Genomic DNA, 20,771 nt, shown 5'->3' on the forward strand with positions numbered 1-20,771 from the left:
AAACCAGCAAATTATATCTGTTTATTACAACTGTGTCAGTTTCTTGTGTCAAATGTAATGAAAATGTGTCACATCTGGGATTCATATATCTTCTGTGACCTTAGCCAATGCCTTCCTTCAGGGTAAATAATTTGCCACATACCATTAAGAAAATTTTTTTTTTTTTGCCTGAGGCCTCACTGCTATTACAAGTGTTTATTCTCCATTTCTCAAGAGAAATCACAAACTTGGGCTCCACTTCTGTTTCAATTAAAATTACTCAAGTGAGATGAATAATTGATTGTAGCTTGAAATTTCAGACACAGACTAGGCCTTAAGTGGAAAATTTCCTTTTGCTGTCTTTTTTGAATAGGTCAGCTACTTGTTAGAAAACATTCCACTCGAAGGCGGATCTAAGTCTTATACTCTGGACATTGCTAAATACCTTAAAAATAGAAAATTCTCCTTAGTAATAAAAATCTTGTCAAGGCTAAAATACTGTGATAATTTTTTCTGGTGTGCCGTTATTTGCTAATACCACCCACTAAAAAATGCTACATTAAAGTGATAAGTTTGAGCTCTCTTCTTGTGAGAAATTATATCACTGATGACATTACCCTTTGTAAAAAAAAAACTGTTTAATTACTTGTAGGAGGTGTGGTACAAGAGAAAGTGCCCTAGATTTGTAGCTAGAGAACTTTGTGTCCAAATATGACTTCTGTCACTCATCTGTGGGGCTCTGACAAGTCATCTAACTTTTAGTTCAAGAGATCTTCCAGCTTCATCTGTGAGCTGAGAGTATAAGCATGGGTACCAATCTTAGCTCTATTACCTTGATTCAAAGACTTTTGCTAATTTGCTTCACCCAAATTTGACTTAACTACAGATGATTACTAACTGTATAGTACAAGACTACAATCTAACCCTGCCCCATCATGTGATAACCTTTGGGAGGGGTATTTTCCCATCTGTAGAAAATAGCATTGGGTTGGCTTCTATGGCCCAGAAAACATGAAAGTCTCCCAGTTAATGAAAAATTAGAATAGATTAAACCCTTCATGAATTAAGTTTCTCAAAGGCAAACATATTGGGTTTAATTTTATGGTGCTCCAGGGTGACTTAAAAACATACCATAGAATTTTGTCTTCTTTCAGGCCAACCCCCTGCTTGCAAGAGACACTTAGTGGGGCCACGAGGGGAAGATGTGGGTTATTTCTACATAGGAACACTGCACTGATTTGGAGCTAAAAGTTCCAACTGTAACTGAAGGCTCTGGTTCAAAGTAGGCAGGCAGTCTGACTGGTAATTCTGATTCAATCCAGTCTCTTTGTGAAGACCCTGCCAAAGACTTTCCTTCCATAGAGGCCTTTAAGAATAGGAGACAGAAAACCATATGTCCATGATGGTTTCCATGTGGTCTTGCTTGGAGGTAGGGCAACACATTATATGACCTTCCAGCTCTATGATTACTAAAGACCTCCTAACCTAGCGACATTTAAAAGAAGGAATCCTTCAGCATATCTGCAAAGATTAGTGATGTGTGATAGAGAAGTAGTTAACTTAAAATGAAAGAGAATATTTTAAAAATTGAGATTTGCATCCTTTCCACTATATCAATAATGTAGGCTTGGAGTCAGAAAAGCATTGGGTCTCAGGTCTGGCTCTGGTACTTAGTAGCTGTGTGACCTCGGGCAAGTCATTAAACCTCTGTGAATCTAGGTTTCTTTGTTTGTAAAATGGATATAATGATACATGACCACTCAGTTTACAAAGTGACTTCCTCACAACATCCGTCTAAATCAAGTGTTATATAATTTGTTATACACACACACACACATATATACACACACACACATATGTGTGTATGTTTGTGTATATATATATATATATACACACATAGGGTACAATTAGTTATAGAGTGTTATGTAATTTATTATATAGTATTTATATATATGTACATATATAATATAATTTGTTATAAAGTATTGTATAATTTGAGCTATACGTTGAACCACTGGATTTTTTTACATGAAAACTATGTCATAGAAACAAAACTGAGGGTGACTTTTGAGGACATGTAGTTATGTAGCACAGTCTTCCCCTTTTACAGATGAGTAAACTGTGGCCTAGAGAGATTGCTCAAGGTTGTATAGCTAGCATGTGGTAGAGGCGGGTTTCCAGTCTATGTCCTTACATCTCAATCCAACTCTTTTCCCACTGAACCAGAGAGTACATTACTAATTGTTACTTCTTTTCTCTGCATCATTTAGCTTGAGGTGAAAGGGACCTTAGGTATTAGCTAGTAAGTAATCAAACTCCCTCATTTTATAAATGAGGAAAGTAAGACCCGAGAAGAAGAGATTTGTGCAAGGTCTCATGGGTAATAAACACTGGAGATGGAATCTGAATTCAGGTTCTCTTCCTCTGGATCCAGTCAGCAGGCATTTCATACAAGCTACACAGCTGGCTGAGAGAGAGAGAAATCTCTACCAGTGGGACTGAGGAATTATCTGTCTGTTGTTGTTGTTATTATTGTTGATTAATCATTGTCAATTGCGTCTTACTCTTGGTGATCCCATTTAGGGTTTTCCTGGTTGCCATTTCCTTCTTCAGTTCATTTTACAAATCAGGAAACTGAGGCAAACAGGGTTAAGTGACTTGCCTACGGTCACATAGCTGGTAAGTGTCTGAGGCTGGATTTGAATTCAGGAAGATGAGTATTCCTGATTTCAGGACTGGTTTTCTTTCCACCGTGCTACCTTTGCTGTTCAATTGTTTTCAGTATGTAATGCCAAGCAAAGGCAACTTCCCAAGGTTCAAAATACCAGCACAGCTGCTCTCCATTTTATTCAGTGACAAATTAAGGACAGAGAGAATCAACATATAGCATATTTCAAAAGACAGCATTTACCAAGTGTGATTAAGCAAGTACTACCCCACCCCTGGACATTACATTCATTTAATCAATCACAAAGTCCCTCTTCTAAATACTCCTCCAACCCTAGGCTGTACATTCATTTAGTCCATCACAAAGCCCCTGTTCTCAAATGGAGATTAGTTTCCAATCATAAGTAAAGTACATTCATTTGTTCAATCACAGAGCACAAAAAGGTCAAAAGTTCCCCACGCTTGGATCACAATTGAATCTACCCCAGAGTTACAACAAGCTTAAGCACAGCATTTAATACTAAAATGGAGGTCTTTTCTTCATCTTGACATGAGGCAAGTTCTCAGCAATCTTTGTTCCTGGGGAGACAAAGCTTAGCAAGGCCACAAGATACATTGCCAGTCTCTTCATTAATTCATTCTCTGTCTGCAGAACAGTCCTAGGACCCCTGAAAACATTAGCAAAACCTTCTTCCAGGATTTCTGTAAACATACAACAAAAAAATCCTTCTTCAGGGCTTCTGAACCAACAGCAAGGTTCAAAACTTCTGCAACAACAGCACTGTCCTTCACCAGTGGACAGAATTCACTCTCTGTCTGCAGAACAGTCTCTGGAGCTCTGAACCAACAGCAAGGTTCCAAGACCTCTGCAACAACAGGACTGTCTTTCACCAGTGGACAGATATGGCAAAACAACATCAAAACAGACAAAGTACCAGCATAACAGCCATGTCTCCTCAGTCCTTGGCAGCTCTGGGTGGCAGATCTCAAAAGTCCTGGACAATTCAAAGTGGCCCTCAGCAATCCTCTCAGTCTCTCTCTCTGCCTCCAAGATGCTGCTTCCAAAAAGTTCTTCTGCCTCTCTCTTTTTTTGTGTGTCTCTCTAAATTTATGTCACCAGCTCCTCCCAGTTCAGCCCTCTCTTTTCATGTCAACAAGTCCATCCCACAAGTGGGATTCACAAGCGCTGGGTTTTAACACAATCAAACCAAAAACCAAGCCAATACAGGGGTATCTTTAAATTCAATTATTATTACATTGTGTCCAACTCTTTGTGACCTCATTTGGGGTTTTCTAGCTTCCCCCTATTTTCCTGTTAGAATTTACCTAATTGGGGGCAGGTAGGTGGTGCAGTGAATAGAGCACTGGCCTTGGAGTCAGGAGGACCTGAGTTCAAATCCAACCTCAGACACTTAACACAAAAAAAAACTAGCCCTGTGACCTTGGGCAAGTCAACCCCAAATGCCCTCCAAAAAGCAAAAAAAAAAAAAAGAATTTACCTAATTGTTTTCAGAAATATAATACAAGTTTATGTCAAATACAGAGAAATATTACAGAAAAGAAAATCAACAGCTGTTCTTCAATTATAAGGGGAAACTGAGTTAAAGTTGTAGAACCAGGAATAAAATCTCTAGGGAAATCAGTTTCTGCTAGACTAAATGAAATGGTAATTTCCCTTCTTATAAGACAAAGGGATAACATGAAAAAAAAACCCAACCCAAACCCTTGTGCACTTGAAAGAAAATATCTTTCATAGTACTGTATTCATTCAATAAATCTGTTGAATAAATAACTGTGACATAATATATTTATTCATGTAATGGATGATATTTTCTACAAATAATATTATCTGTCACAGTAGGAAGCTGACTCATGTAGGACCTTTTCTTGTTAAAAAGTAATATTCTTTCCACAAAGCAAAACAGTGACTGGAATCTGTTAAACTCACTTAAACCTTATAAAAATATATAAAAGAATGAGAAATGTTTTTAAAATAATCCTTTTCCGGCTCACTACCATTTTCTTCCCCAATATGCTGTCTACAACTAGTAAAACGTCACTTTGTTGTGTCTTTAGGAGTGATGTGAGCACATGCAGGGAGACCTTTAAAGGGTTAAAATTCCCACTCAGGCTGTCCTCACAGTCCATTTCATGTTCATTTTGCTGTGAACAGGCAAATGATCAATGTGAACATTTCTCATTAATTTCCCCATTTTCCCAGGTCATGTTTTCGTCATAAGACTTGGTGGTTTATAACCCCTCTGATTTTCTTACAGGCTCATAATTACTGCCAAATATTGCCAAATACTGGTAGAAGAGGAGAGGAGAGGATGGGCCTCTCCTCAGGGGTGACTCAAAAGTAACAGGATGTTTGGGAAAGAATTCTTCAGGGTCCTCCTTCCTGCCTGCCCTCCACCCTTAAAGGCTTTGCCTCCAGCTCAGACTCCTATCCAAAGGCCATCAATAACACTCAGACATGGGCCAGAAATAACTGCTCTAGCCCAGGCTGGATTGCCCAGCATCCCGCCCATTTTCAGAGCTTCATACACCCTTTCAGGGGGCCACTTTAGCCGGAAAGGAATGGCAAAATTTGAATACTCTGAGTTTTTGTTGGCTTTTCTAGGTATCCTAATAATAGTAAGACTACCTCCAATAATAATAGTTATCATTTTAATAATGCTTTGCAAATACAATCTCAAGTTATCCTCATAACAACTCTATGAGGTAGGTGCCATTATTATCCCCATTTTAGGGAGGAGGAAACTGAGGCAGATAGAGATTAAGTACCCTGCCCAGGATCACAAAACTATTGTCTGAGGCTGGATTGAACTCAGATCCTCCTGCCTCCAGGTCCAGCACTCCATTCAGTGTCCCACCTAATTGTCTATATGTTTCTTCAAGGTTTGCAAAAGACTTTTCATATATTGTTTCATTTGATCCTCATACCAACATTATGAGGAGGATTTTATTATCCCCATTTTACAGATGAGGAAACTGAAGTTCAGAGAGTCTAACTGGCTTGCCTAGGTCCACACAGCTAGGGAATGTCTGAGACAGGATTCAAACTCAGATCTTTGGGACTCCATGTCCGACACACAGGCCACCATGCCATGTTCTGACAACTTGTGTGGTTTGCTAGCAATAATAATGACAACAGTGATGATGATGATGATGATGATTCCGCTGAATAACCTCCTCATTCAGTTACAAAAAGAAGGCATTGTATCTACCTGTGCAAGCTACTGCTTGCTGACCATTATACACAATGTGGGCATCTGGGTGGCGTGGTGGACAATGCTGCTGTGGAGTCAGGAAGAACTGAGTTCAAATCTGGCCTCAGGCACTTCTTGGCTCTGTGACCCTGGCCAAGTCACTTAATCTATGTCTGCCTCAACTCCCTCACCTGTAAAATAAGGACAATAATAGCATTTGCCTCCCAGGATTATTGCAAAGATTGAACTATGTAATATTTATAAAGTGTTTTGCAAACCCTAAAGTACTATATAAATGCTAGTTTTCATTATTATTCCGACAGCAAGGTGACACAGTGAATAGAGTGCTGGGTCTGGAGTTGGGAAGACCAGAGTTCGAATCTGACCTCAGACACTTCCTAGCTGTGTGACTCTGGGCAAGTCACTTCACCCTGTTTGCCTCAGTTTCCTCATCTGTAAAATGAACTGGAGAAGGAAATGGCAAACTGCTCTAGTATCTTTGCCAAGAAAACCTCAAATGAGGTCACAAAGAGTCAGACACGAACTGAAAACAACTGAACAACAAAATATTATTCTTCTTGTGGTGGTGGAATAGAGCAATAGCGACATGGCCCCTTGCACTCTAGCTGACTCTTTATATTGGAGATTTTTAGCCTTGGTCCATGGGTAGATTTCAGGGAATCCATGAACTTGGATGGGAAAAAAATTCATCTTTATTTTCACTAACATTTAAATGAAATCGAGCATTTCTTCTGTCAATTATTTGAGACTTTTCTTCTGAGAAGGCCTCACCAACCTGCCTAAGGAGTACATGACACTTGGTATTGGTCAGTTAGTCCATAAGCATTTACTAATCACCTACTATGTGCCAGTCGTGCTAAGCAGGAGATTTATCTGAACTCCATTGAACATAAAGATGAAAAGAACTAAATACTAAGTCACATTTATAAAGATCATTAAAGTTTTCCAAGCACTTTGCATACACCTTGTCTCATCTGATCCCTCATCACCACACTGTGAGGTAAGTAGTTTTATTACCCCACTTTCCTCTAGAGGAAACTGAGTCTCAGAAGAGTAACATGACTTGCTCAGGGCCATATGGCTGGTAAATATTTGAGACAGGATTCAAACCCAGGTCTTCCTGACTCCAATTTGAGCATCAGAAGTAATGTACAGGGGAAGCTAGGTGGCACAGTGAATAGAGCACCAGCCCTAGAGTCAGGAGGACCCGAGTTCAAATTCGGCCTCAGACACTTAACACAAAACTAGTTGTGGGACCTTGGGCAAGTCACTTAACCCCAATTTCCTTACCTTCTCCCTCCAAAAAAAGCAAAAAAAAAGAAGTAATGGTACATTTACTCACATAGATTTATTTTCATCCAATTGTATGATTTCCAAAGATAGGTAAAGAAAATATTTTATAAGCCTCAAAAATGGCTCTCCTGCCATCTAGACACAGGGGATATCATCCCGCCACCATAAACAACTCGTGTAACTTTAGGGAAGTCAGTTATTCTCTCTGGGCCTCTTTCCTAAACTTTAATAAGTGGTCAGAGTAGTCCAAGTTGAAAAATGCAAAGCCTGTGGCACACTGCCCACAAAACTCCAGAGTGCTGCTGAACAAAAACATGCTACAAACAAGATAATGTGAATCTGTGGTTTTCTACGTTCATATGTTGGGGCATGGAACCACTTCTCTTTGATTTTGACCCTACTAGGCTAGTTCATCTCCCCTAACTCTACAGCTCTATGATTCAGTTGTAATGGAAAACAAATCTCTTATGTTATCATCCCACCTGCATGAGAGGTCATTAACTGATGATAGTTTTCAACACAGGAAAAGCAACCATTCAACTCAACTTTAACAAAAGAGAAAAAAATACTTTCTTTGCCTGAAAAGTAGTCTGAGTATTCTGGTATAGCAACCCTAGAATGCTGTGGAGATAGCCTAATTCTGCTAGGACAAAGAACCATTCTACAGTCACCATGTCCAGAAGAGGTTTTCACTGGGGCTGTCCCCCAACTTTTGCTGGCCTTCAGTTCTGCAGAGAGTGTGACTGGGTGACTGGCCTTTTAACAAGCCAACAGAAGCCACAAAAATGTCTGCACACAAACTCACCAAGGCACCAATGCTGCAAGGCCGGGGATCTGGCAGGTTTTGTTTTCAAGGTTTATAATCACTGGGTGCAGCAGAAGCTGGGCATCCACGGTCACAACTGGTCTAGCTCTGTGAGGGAATATGGGGGAGAGAGAGAGAGAAACAGATGCTTCACATACTGAAGGAATGACAAGTTGATGATCACATCCCTGAAAACAGAAGTAACTCTGTGTCCAAGGTTCTAGCCACCGTGCTGCGTCCTGACCATTTGTGGGATTTGCCCCATGGCCCAACACCATCACTCCCAGGATCCCTGTTAAGACATCTTCCTGAGTGCATGTGTGGTAGAGCATTATAGTCATTAATCATCTTATTTGCACATCTGACCACACATGTGAAAATTCAAGATTTGATCCCCAGAGGTAGATGCAAGACATCAGTCAGTTTGTGGCAGTAACCTTAGCTAGGAATCTGTATTTTTTTTTAGTTACTTTTTGTGTGACCAGACCTGTGGTTTCATTTGGTATAAGTTGAATTCTGGGAGGACATTCTCTCTACCAATACATATCCCAGCACCTCTTCCACTATAGTCAGCTATAGTCTTAACAGAATTGCTTGTGGGGTGGGGGGACACCAAGAAGTTCAGTGTCTTGCTTAAGGCTACACAGCCAGTCTATAGCAGATGAAGGATTTGAATTCAAGTCTTGATTCTAAAGTCAGCTCTCTAACCACTACAACATGAGGACTCTCTTAAATGATTATGTGAAGAGTTACAGTAAAGTAACAGTTACAGTAACAGTTCTATTGTTGTTCGTAGCTTCTGATTCTAATTGTAACAGCAGGGTGGTTTTTGTTTTTGTTTTTAATGTCCCAGTTTGACTCTGTTTTATATTAATTTGTAGTTTTCCATTCAAATTATGTGTATACAATATCGGCTTCTGTATAACGTGGGGGGTCTTTTTTTAAGCCTCAGTTTCCTCATCTATAAAATGAAAAGGTTGAATTAGAGGACCCAAAAGATACCTTCCAGATCTAATGCTACAATTCTATAATCCTTCAAAGAACAGCCAAACTCCCTGGCTCAGCAGAGGACAAAATGGGCAGAGTAGATGAAATATGGGGAGTTTGAGTACAAGGTTTGTTGTTTAGCTGTTTCATTCATATATGACTCTTTTGTGACCTCATTTGGAGTTTTCTTGGCAGAGAAATGGAGTGGTTTGACATTTCCTTCTCCAGTTCATTTTTCCAGGTAAAGAAACTGAGACAAACAGGGTTAAGTGACTTGTCCAGGGTCACCCAGCTAGTAATGTCTGAGGATGGATTTGAACTCAAGAAGATGTCTTCCTGACTCCAGGTCTCCACTTGCCACCTAGCTGACAGAGAACAAGGTACATTATTTCAAAGAAGTAACTAAAAATCATGGCAGCTAGTAGGCAGAAGACTCCAGATGAAAGCCTCACATGATGGTCATGCTAGAGAAACCTTCTTCCATGAGAGACGGGAATGCTGAGCCTTAGGGCACGCAGAGAAGACTTGTTCAGCTTAACCATCACCAGATTATCAGGAGTTCTACAGGGAATTTTCCTAAACCCCTTTCTGAATCTCATTTGCATTCAATGACAAAAGACCTTGTTTTAAATTTAATGAGATTCCTACCATGGCTACTCTGGGAATGTAGTCTTCTCCACTGGGAGATTGTGGTCTGCTATCCTGGGAAGTCACCTTGTGAATTTGGGCAGGGAAGCTGGGCATCTTCTTCTACCTGAGGAAACCAGCCCAGAGAACCCCTTTGGGAATTTGTGGATGTCAGTCCTCTTTTGGCCTAGTGCCCTCAGATTCTGTGCAATGGGCCCTTTGGACAACCTTAAACAGTTTCAGGAATTCATTAATTCGATAAGTGTTTGATTAGTTGGGGAAGGGTACTATGCTGGGCATGGGAGATATAAAGACAAAAACAAATAATACTTTCCCTTAAAGAGTTTATATTCTTGTGGAGGTCCCCCCTCAAAAAAAGTCTGTACACAGAAAAGTAAATATAAGATTGTTGCTGTTGTGTTGTTCAATTGTGTCTGGCTCTTCATGACCCTTTTGGGGGTTTTCTTGGCAAAGACACTGGAGTGTTTTGCCATTTCATTCTCCAGTTTATTTTACAGATGAGGAAACTGAGGTAAACAGGGTGAAGTGACTTTCCCAGGGTTACCCAGCTAGTAAATGTCTGAGGCTGGATTTGAAATTAGATGAACCTTCTTGACTCCAAGCCCAGAGCTCTACCCACTGCAATAGACACTTAGCTACCAAATACAAAACCCATGCAAAATTGTGTGGTGTGTGTGTGTGTGCACATATATGCATGTGATGGAGGGTGACTAGGTGCTATGATGCATTCAAAGTGCTGTGTGTCAAGGAGGGATTAAAAACTGGAGGCATCAGGAAAGTCCTCAAGGAGAAAGTGCTTTTGAGCTGAATCTTGAAGAAAGCTAGGAATTTTAAGAGGAGGAAGAGGGGAGGGAGAGGCATGGGGGAACATAGAAAGGGTGGAAATGAGAAAAGGAAGGTAGGTCAATTTGGTTGAAATGTTGAGCATATGAAGGGGAGTATTTTACAGTACATCTGGATAGGTAGATTGGAGCCAGATTCTGAAGGGCTTTAAATGTCAAAAAAGACGAGTTTGTACTGTATTCCAGGAGCCACCGGCATTTGTTGAGCAGGAAAGTGAGATAATGAGACCTTTACTTTAGCAATAAGACTTGGCTGCTCTGCAGAATATGGATTCAAGATGGCAGAGACTAAAGGGGGGAGACCAAGAAACTTCCTGTCTGGGCTAGAGGGGATCAGGGCCTGAACTTGGGCAGTAAAATAGAGTAAAGCCAAGTGAGAGATGGTTTTGAGACAGAATTAACAAGACATGGGCCATGGGACATGGTGAGGGAGAGTAAAGTGTTGGGAGTGGCCGAGGTGGCAAATATCAGCGACTTGAAAACAGCTGGTACCCTTCACAGAAATAGGGAAGTACTTAGGATCTATGGACTATATAATTGGTTTAGACTCTGTGAGCTTTTGGACATACCCAAAAAATCACTACCCACCTAGAAAATCACTACCCTATTCCTGTGGCCTACTATGGATAGGAAGAAATGATCCAAGATGTAGTTCTATAAAAGTCTTTATTCCTCTTTGCTATTCTATAAATGCACATGGAAACATGGCGGTGGTAGGAGAGGAGAAATGAATGACTGAAAGAAATCTAACATTATCAATTAGTAGTCTTCCAAGGTTCATGCTTTCTTTGGTCATCAATGAGAAGGAATTAGGGGTGGTGAGTGGGGTCATATAGTATGACATTACTCATTACTACTAACATTAATTTCAGGGCTACCATTGCTCCCACCATCACTCAACACCACTATTACCATTACTAGTGCTATGACTATTTCAGGAGCGACCTTCCCTGATTCATCCCTCACTCCTGGTTGTCAGTGCTCTTTCTCCTTTCAGCCAATGAGAGAAAAATAACAGCTAGTATTTAGATAGTTCTTTAAGTTTATAAAGCACTTAACAAATACTATCTCATTTGGTCCTCACAACAACCCTGGGAAATAGGTACTACTGTTATCTCTATTTTGCAGATGAGGAAACTGAGGCAAACAGATTAAATGACTAGCTAGTGATTTGCCAAGGGTCGCATACCTTGATTCTTCCTGATTCCAAATTGGTTCTCCATCCGTTTCCCTCCCTGGTTGCCAAAAGCCTTTTCACATTTGATCTCTTTGTGTTTTATAACTCCCTGAGTAAAATATAAGCCCCTTGAGGACAGGAACAGTTCCATTTTTCTCTTTCACAAAGTAGGTACTTTGTAATCATTTGCTAAATTCAGAACTCATTGAGAACACTAAGTCATGAAGGCAGAGATCTCAATGAAAATAAAGCAAACAAACAAGCTTGAAAACATACAACCCTAATCTTAAAAAAAAAAATAAGGGAGTTTCCAAAATAAATATTGGAAATATTTGGAAATCTCTGAACTTGCACTTCCCCAAATGCTATTTTAATCTAATGTAACACAGAAAATGAAACAAATTTGAAACCACATGAATATTTGCATACCATGAACCACATACCTATAAACAACCACTTTTCCAGTTCCAAAGGCACCCACAATTAAATCTGGAAAAAAACATATAACAGTTTTTATAGTAGCCATGTTTCAAAATCTTACTCATCACTTGCATATGTAACATGCGGAAATGATCTCTTTTTTCTTTTTTGGTACAATTTCCGTTTCATCCATGTAGGGAACCCCAAGAATGGGAACTTCCTTCCCACATGCACATTGGAGACTTCACTGAAGCTTATGGTCTAAGAGAATTGAATGGGGCAATTCAATATGATGAGTAATATCACTAATTTCCAATCAACAACTAAAATAAGAACAGAGAATTTCTAAAGCATTCTGCATCATAACACAACTGGCCGTGGCACCCAGTTCAGCAGAAGGGTGTTCCATCTGGAGGCTGATTCAAGAAGATTCTATGATTGATTGAACAGACATTGTAGGAAGGACCTCATTGTAACATGGTTTTGCTTTTCATTCAATAGTCTAATATACCCCTCAAAGACAGCATTATTGGGAGGCTTTCTGCAAGGAGAAAAATTGTTAACAATTCAAATGAGGACAATGATCATTAGTTTAAATCACTCTATCAATGATGTTAAAAAAATCTTGAGAAAAAGAGAGGGGGAAAAGAAGGGAATCAGCACTTAGCACCTACTATGTGTCAGGCATTATCCTACGCCCTTTACAAATCATTTCATCCGCATAACAACCTGGCGAGAGGAGGAGGCCATTTTTGAACTTCATGGCTTCCCGTCTCCAGGTTCAAATCAGGTTGCCCTAGTACTCTAGGCTGATTACCCTAGCCACAGTACCCAACCATGATAATTGAGGGTACAAATTTCTAGAGAAATCTATTTTGCCTTCCCCAAATACATCTATCTAAAATACATCTATCTAAAATTCATGTATTTATCTCACCCTGTACTTGTTTGGTTTTAATTGTTCAAAATACTTTCACAATTATCACCTCATTTCTTTACTTTTTTTTTCTTGGCTCTTCAAGTAGAACAATAATTTTCTTTCACATCAAAGGAAGACACTGAACTAATTTAAAGAAAGTGAAGTGTTCTATCTCAGAAACTCCAGACCCTGATCTTTCTACAGAATGATGATCTAGACAATTCTATCTCACATAATCAGTCAAACATTTATAAAGCTCTTACTATGTGCCAGGCCCTGTGTTATATACTGAAACTACAAAGACAACTAATGAAGTCATCCTTACTGGCAAGGAGCTTATATTCTAAGGGCAGAGATGAGGGCATATAAACACAATAAATGGAAAGAGAATAAACACACAGAAATAGAGCAAAGGAGACAAATTCAGAGGGAAGACAAAAGCATTTGGGATGTGGGAACCAGGAAAGGCTTCATGAAGAAGTTGGTGTTTCAGATGAGCCTTGAAGGTACAGAGGGCTTCTTTAAGGCCAAGGTGAGGAGGGAATATATTTGAGGTAAGGAGAATGGCCAGTGTAAAGAAACTGAGAAGCAATGGAAAGTCCTGAGTAGAGAGCAGAGAAAAGGTCAGCTGGGCTAGAGAGCAGAGTGAAAGAGGCTAGAGAGATTGCTGGGAAAGATTGTGACAGTCTTTAAGAGATAAATGGGGATGTTAGATTTTATCCTAGAGAAAACAGGGAGGAGCAGGAATATTTTAAATAGGGGAGTGACATGCTCAGAAGGGGCAGCTAGATGGTGTGGTGGATAGAGTGCTTAGTCCGGAGTCAAGAAGACTTATTCTCCTGAATTCAAATCTGGCCTTAAACACTTAATAGCTGTGTGACTCTGGGCAAGTCACTTAACTCTGTTTGCCTCAGTTTCCTCATCTGTAAAATGAGCTGGAGAAGGAAATGGCAAACCACTCTAGTATCTGTGCCAAGGAAATCCCATATAGGGTCATGAAGAGTCAGACATGGCTGAAACAATTGAACAAAACAAAAATGGTCAGATATACATTTAAGCACTTGGGCATGATGGATTGGAATAGAGAAACACTTGAAGCAGGGAAGACCAATTAGGGTATAGTTGTAGTACTCCAGGTGAGAGGTGACAAGAGCCTGAACTAAGGTAGAAGCAATGTGAGTAAAGAGAAGGGATTAGATGTGAGAAATGTTGTGCAGGCAGAAATAGTTAGATTTGACAACAGATTCGCTACATGGAGCAAAAGTGAATTGGGAGGGGCGGCTAGGTGGCACAGTGAATAAAGCACTAGCTCTGGAGTCAGAACGACCTGAGTTCAAATCTGGCCTCAAACACTTAACACAAAAACTAGAAGTATGACCTTGGGCAAGTCACTTAACTCCAATTGCCCTCCAAAAACCAAAAAATTTTAAAAATTAAAAAAAAGTGAATTGGGAGCCCAGGAAAACTGAAGTTACAAACCTGGGAGATTAGAAGAGTGGTGATGTTTTTAACAGAAATAGAGGAGTTTGGAAAAGGGAAATGTTTAGGGAGAAAATAATGAGTTTAGTTTTAGCCATGTTGGGCTTACGGGGTCCCTGGGACATCTAGTTTGAAATGTCCAAGAGGTGACTAGTGATAAAAGATTGAAGTTCAGAGGAAAGAGAGTCTGGATATGTCTGCGAATCATCTGCATGGAGATGATAAAGAAACCCACACAAGCTGATGAGGTCACGGAAAAAGAATGGAGAGTGGGGCAGCTAGGTGTCTCAGTGAGTAAAGTGCTGGCCCCAGGAGGACCTGAGTTCGGTTCCGGCCTCAGACACTTAACACCCACACACAAAAAACTAGCCGTGTAACCTTGGGCAAGTTACGTAATCCCAATCGCCCTCCAAAAAGGCAAAAAAAAAAAAAATGAAGTGAGAGAAGAGTAGGAGGCCTAGGTCAGAACCTTGGGGTGTAGCCACCATTCATGGGGGATGCAGGAAGGGACATGATACGGATAATGAACTATCAAAGGAAACAGGGAAGGAGTGGTCAGACAGGCAGGAGGAGACCCTCTAAGACAGCGTCATGGAAGGCCAGACAAGAGAAATTATTCAGAAGAGGGTGGTCACCACCATTAGTCAGAGAGCTCTAGAAGAACGAGGAGTGAAAGACACAAAGATCACCAGATCTGGCACCTGAGACACTGCTAACCACTATGAGAAGGGCAGTTCAGTTCAGTGATGGGGTTGGAAGACAAACGGCTAAGGTCTGAGGGCTGAGAAAAGAGCAGAGAGGCAGCTGGAGTAGGCAGCGTTGCTTTTAGAAGTTTGCGAAAGGGAAGGCACGTGTATGACAACATCCTGGGGATGGTGAGGTTTAGGGAAGGTTTTGTAAACATGGGCGGACGTTTGAACATGTTTGAAGGTAGTAGAGAATGTATAGGGAGAGAGATTGGAGATAATTGAGGGGGGTGATTGGGGCTGCAATCTGCTGGAGAAAAATCTGCTAGAAAAATTCATTTTGTTTTCCCCATTTTCCTTCTTCTCTTTTCCCTTTTCTATTTTTCCTATTTTCTTTCTTCTCTCTCTTTTGTTCTTTTTCCCTTGTCTTACTCTTTCCTCTTATTTGTACCTGCTCTTTTTGTCCCTTTGTCTCTCTTCCCCCCACTAAGGTGAGCTACTTACAAACACAGATTGAGTATTTAAAAGATCTGAAAATCAACTGTGAGCATAGAATCTCTGGAACAAATAAGCAAGAGAACAAGTGAAATCTGATTCTGCTGATAAAGGCAACAAAGAGAAGGCCCATTTGTTGAGAATGTATGGTAAGAAACCTGGGCAAATTCTGGTGAGTTTACATATTCTAAATGGAAATTTTTCAGGAAGAAAATCTACATGTTACTTTGAGGTGTGCTTTGAAAGAAGATACCAGATCTAGGAGGTAAGACTTTAGTTCCATCAGAATACTCAGAAAAAACTGAATTCAATTTAAGAAAGCACCTATTCTGTGCAAAAAAGAAAAGAAAAGAAAAAGGGGCGGCTAGGTGGCACAGTGAATAGAGCACCGGCCCTGGAGTCAGGAGGACCTGGATTTGGATCCAGTTTCAGACAGTTAACACAAAATAAATAACCCATGTGACCTTGGGCTTAACCCCAACTGACCTCCAAAAAGCAAAAAAGAAAAAATAAGAAAAAGAAAAAAGGCTCAGGCTTGATCTTTAGGACAGTAAAGAAAGATGGTTTATTTTTTAAGGAGTTTTTTATCTCAGCACCCCAGAATGGTACTTTTTTTTTTTTCTACAATGGAAATCAAGAGCCCTGGCTGTATTACAATTGCATTCTATATGGAAACGTGGCTGTGGTTAGCTAGGATCCAAAAACACAGTTAGTTATCAACCCCAGAAAAATGCTTGTCTTCTGAGACGCCACCTTGGTATTGTGCCTGCTGGAAGGGGTTAGCCCTCGTTCACATTCGGACCTTCAGCCTCTGGAGCAGAGGAGGACTGATTTGTTGACTTGCATTTCTGCCCAGTTGATTTTCTTCCCCTAACTGGGAGATTGACTATGATAGCCATGTTGTGGTTCACATATGTATTTTTTGTTAAAGATCTTAACTTTTTGCTTTTGGCAAGCAGGGCACATATTTTAATGTTTCGGGGCTTAAATGATGATTTGGAAGCCGATCAATTGTGGTGCTAACATTTAGATTCATAACTCGACAATACATTTTTTTTTCTTTCTTACCATGAGATAACAGGTCTCAGATTTTTATCAACTGCCTGTTTTCTTTCATTTCCTCTCTATTTCTTTTTTCAAAGAGTTGTCCACAGGCAGGTTCTTTAAAAATACCTTTACACTTTTCTGTTTCTTTTCTGGGGGAAAAAAAAAACTGAGTCTGGCAAATTACCTTTGTTCTCTCCCCTCAACAGACAAATAAAACAAAATGAAATGGAATTCTAAACTGCTAGGTTTTTGGTGATCCATATCATTGCTTAAAATGTTTATTTTCCTTTTGACTTTTCTTGGATCCAGTGTGCATTTTTGCTGCAACTAAAAGGGTATGCAGATTTGGTCAGCAAGAAAAAATAACTCTGAAAATGTGAGCTCACAGGAGACATGTACTACCCTACCCCTATGTTTTGTGTCAATCTCCTCCAAATTTGCATTTTTCTATTTTCAAGAAGAAAGAAGCCAAGCTTTGAAACTGTTGCTTGAAAATGGAGAATTTGAAGTCTTAGGTTTCACCAGTCCACTAAGGGAATTGTTAAAGTTGGAGATTCTCCAACTAGAAAAGACCAGCTCTGTTTCAAGTAGACAGGTGAGGAGAACAAGAAGGTGATTTGCTTAGGAGACCCAAGAGAATAAGTAGCAGGAATTGGAGGCCACAGGAAGAGACGTGGTAGACATTGAAGAATCAATTGAAATTGTTGTGTGGAGGGGAATGGGGTTCTTGAAACTTTAATGGGCCCCCATAATCATTATCACTTCCTTTGAGAGGTCTAGTCCTCCTACATATAAAGGAATGAGGTTATATGTGGGGACATTAGTGATAAGGACAGGGCTAGAGATTGGACTTGTCATTTCACTGATGTGAGGAGACTTCCTTTACCACTGCACACCAGCACCTACTCCCGTTAGAAGTGCCTAGAGCAATGAGACATTTATGTGATTTGCCTTGGATCATACAGCTAGTATTCATCAGAAGTGGGTCTTGAACACAGGTCTTTCTGATTTCCAGGGTGGCTTTACCTATTACACCAAATTATCTCCCCACTGGTTCTGCTTATCTGGAATCCCAAACCATGGATCATTTTAGACGTTCAAAATCCTTAGTCTTGTTTCCACGACTCTCCAAAAATCTGGTACTGGGCTATCTTTTTGGACTTATCTCAAGTATCTCTTTAAAAATTACTAAAAAAAATAAATTAAAATAAATTTAAAAAAAATAAAAAATTGGGCCCTCATTTGGGGCGGCTAGGTGGCGAAGTGAGTAGAGTGTCGGACCTGGAATCAGGAGGACCCAAGTTCGGTTCCGGCCTCAGAACACAACACAACACCCACACAAAAATACTAGCCGTGTAACCTTGGGCAAGTTACTTAACCCCATATTTTCTCCAATTACATGTTAAAACAGCTTTTAACATTTTTTTTTAAGCAATCGGGGTTAAATAACTTGCTCAAGGTTACATGGCCAGTTATTTTTGGGTATGGTGCTGAGTGTCTGAGCCCGGGATTTGATCTCCAGGTCATCCCAACACTGGAGCTGGTGCTCTTACTCGCTGAACCACCTGGCCTCCCCTAAGCAATTGGGATTAAGTAACTTGCTCAAGGTTATATGGCCAGGTGTTTCTGGGTGGGTGCTAAGTGTCTGAGCCAGGGATTTGATCTCCAGGTCATCCTGACACTGGAGCCAGTGCTCTTACTTGCTGTGCTACCTGGCTGCCCCTAATATTGTTTTTAAAGTTTTGAGTTTCAAATTCTATCCCTTCCTCCTTCCCCATCTGCTTTCCTGAGACAGAAAAGAGTCCTGAAGAGTTGGACATGACTGAAATGACTGAGCAAACAGCAACCACCTTCTTCCCCACTATACCCACAATGCTCTGACCAACAATGGTCATTTACTGTTACCTTGAATATATTCTGCACTAGCCCACCTCTATGCTTCTGCTATGCTCCTACTCCTTGAATATCCCTGTTGATACCCTCATCCTCCTCATTTAAGGTCCAACTCAGATGACTGAGTGAATGAATGAATACAAGTATATTAAGTTATTATATTTTAAGTACTGTGATAACCTCTAGGGATGCAGCTAGTGAGGTAGGATGGTACCTACTGAAAAAGGAGCTCATAGTGTAATAGGGAAAGATGATATACATACATACATACATATATGTCTAATGATGTAGCTGTAGGGCAGATGGAAAAGTCCAGTGGTCCTCAGGATACAATAGCAAGGCAGACAGCAAAGCAAATTCCTTCGTGCCATTTCCATCACTAAAACCCTATCCAGTTGTGACACTGACAAATTTAACAGTGCCAAGGACTATGGTAGTGAGAATTGGGTTTTAAGTAAGTGTGGTTGCTGAGGATGTGAGGGCAGAATCACTTGTAGAGGGAATTGTCTCCAAAGTTGCTGTTCCCCTGGATGAGTGCTGGGAGAATTGAGCTAGAGGCAGGGTCAGTGGCCTGTGATGAGATGCTATTCCCAAGGTTCTTGGAAATAGGGTCCGGGGCTAACACTACCTCTTTTGGCTTCAGGGAAGGTTGTAGCTGAAGTGTTGCAGTGGTTTGGACTGCCCAGAAAAGCCAACTCCTGTCTTTGCTGTTTTAGCTAGGCAGTCACCTACTCTGTGAAGCCTTCTTTGATCCCTCTCCCCTAACCCCATTGTTGTTGTTCAGTTGTTTTTGAACCATTTTCCAGTTCTTTGTGATCCTATTTTGGGGTTTTGTTGGCAAAGATACTGGAGTAGTTTACCATTTCCTTCTCCAGATCATTTTACAGATGAGGAAACTAAGGCAAACAGGGTTAGCGACTTGCCCTAGTGTCTGAGGTCAGATTTGAACTCAGGAAGATGTGTCTTCCTGACTTCAGACCTGGCACTCTATCCACTGTACCACCTACCTGTCTGTTTTGAGTTCTAGATTCCAAATAATTTTTACTTCTGGCTGCTGTGTAACTTTGGAAGAGTCACTGTTCTTTGGTAAATGGAGCTAAGAACATCAGATCATAGCCAAGGTTGCCAAGTATGGCAGTTAAATACAGCATTCTCCCTTGATTTCTACTGTCCCTCCTTAGAGTGATAATTACATGGAAGAAAAAAATTAAAGAAAACCATGTCAGTAAATACAATAATGTTCGTTTGTCAGCAGAGGATTATGAAATCTCTGTGGATGTTTGGCATTGGATAAACATAACTCATTTTTGTGGAAAGCAAGCGTTTAGATAAGTCTTCTAAAGTCTGGCAAGCACGGTCATCTAAAAATAGACAGAAGCAGCTTTTATTCATTGCCCTTATGTTGAAACCTATTCAGCGTCATGGAGAGGATGGGTGCCTAGTTAAGATGAAATGCTTTAAAAAGCATTCATAATTTCTATAGTGGAAAGTATTCACCCTGTGTGAAAAGTTGCCAACTCTGAAGAAAAGCATTCATGAGCCATGGGGCTGTAGCATTCTTGTTTACTTTTGTGTTGTTTATTTTGTGTTGAAAAGCTGACAAAAGCCAAGAATATGGATGTCTTTCTATGACCCAGGCTCATGAAAATAATTCTCCACATGTCATTGCCAGTCTGTGGCTGAAAAAAAAAATAAACCTCTGCTCTGTTGACTGTTGCCCACCCACTGGCCCTCAGAGGTTGCAGCTGCTGAACAAGAGATCTGTAGTTCAAGGGCTGTCCCATGGCTTAGATGGTACCTCGCTCTGCCCTCATAGCACTTCTCCTGCTCACCTCACTGGCAGTGGACCCAATTCAATTTTCCATATGTGAGAATCAAGCATCATGATGTCAGTTACAAATACCCTGAATAATAGGTTGTTCTGTGCTAGGTATCTGCTAAGCAAGGCTCATGTTATAAAGCTAAAGTTGGCCACTAGACTTACACTCTTTACTCCCCAACAATTTGCCCACTTAAGACTTGATACCTGAAGTCCTTCCACTGGGTCTTATTCCTTTTAGCTTAGGAATCTGTCAGTCTATTTCAATGCAGATCCCAGGTTTTTTTTTTTTTAGCAATTATCAGTCATTTAAACCTTAATGTGAATGGGTTTATAGACTTTTAGTTGAGAGCATTTTCATAAGGGGAAGAAGCGGCGCCTG

General features: G+C 40.4%; 1 protein-coding gene across 4 annotated transcripts in view; it reads right to left on the bottom strand.

Moving 5' to 3' along the window:
- ITGA8 (integrin subunit alpha 8) overlaps positions 1-20,771 on the bottom strand; it is a 238,191-nt gene that overhangs the window by 116,723 nt on the left and 100,697 nt on the right. For all 4 annotated transcript variants that reach the window (XM_069086246.1, XM_069086244.1, XM_069086245.1 and 1 more), the window contains exons 14-15: positions 12,075-12,120; positions 7,978-8,085 (exon numbers count right to left, since the gene is read on the bottom strand). In XM_069086246.1, the coding sequence (XP_068942347.1) occupies positions 7,978-8,085; positions 12,075-12,120 (154 nt within the window). The remainder of the gene's footprint in view (positions 1-7,977; positions 8,086-12,074; positions 12,121-20,771) is intronic.

This window comes from Petaurus breviceps, unplaced genomic scaffold, assembly GCF_028583685.1.
Source record: "Petaurus breviceps papuanus isolate PSGF00001 unplaced genomic scaffold, PetGlider_PUasm1.0 178, whole genome shotgun sequence".
NCBI lineage: Eukaryota > Metazoa > Chordata > Mammalia > Diprotodontia > Petauridae > Petaurus > Petaurus breviceps.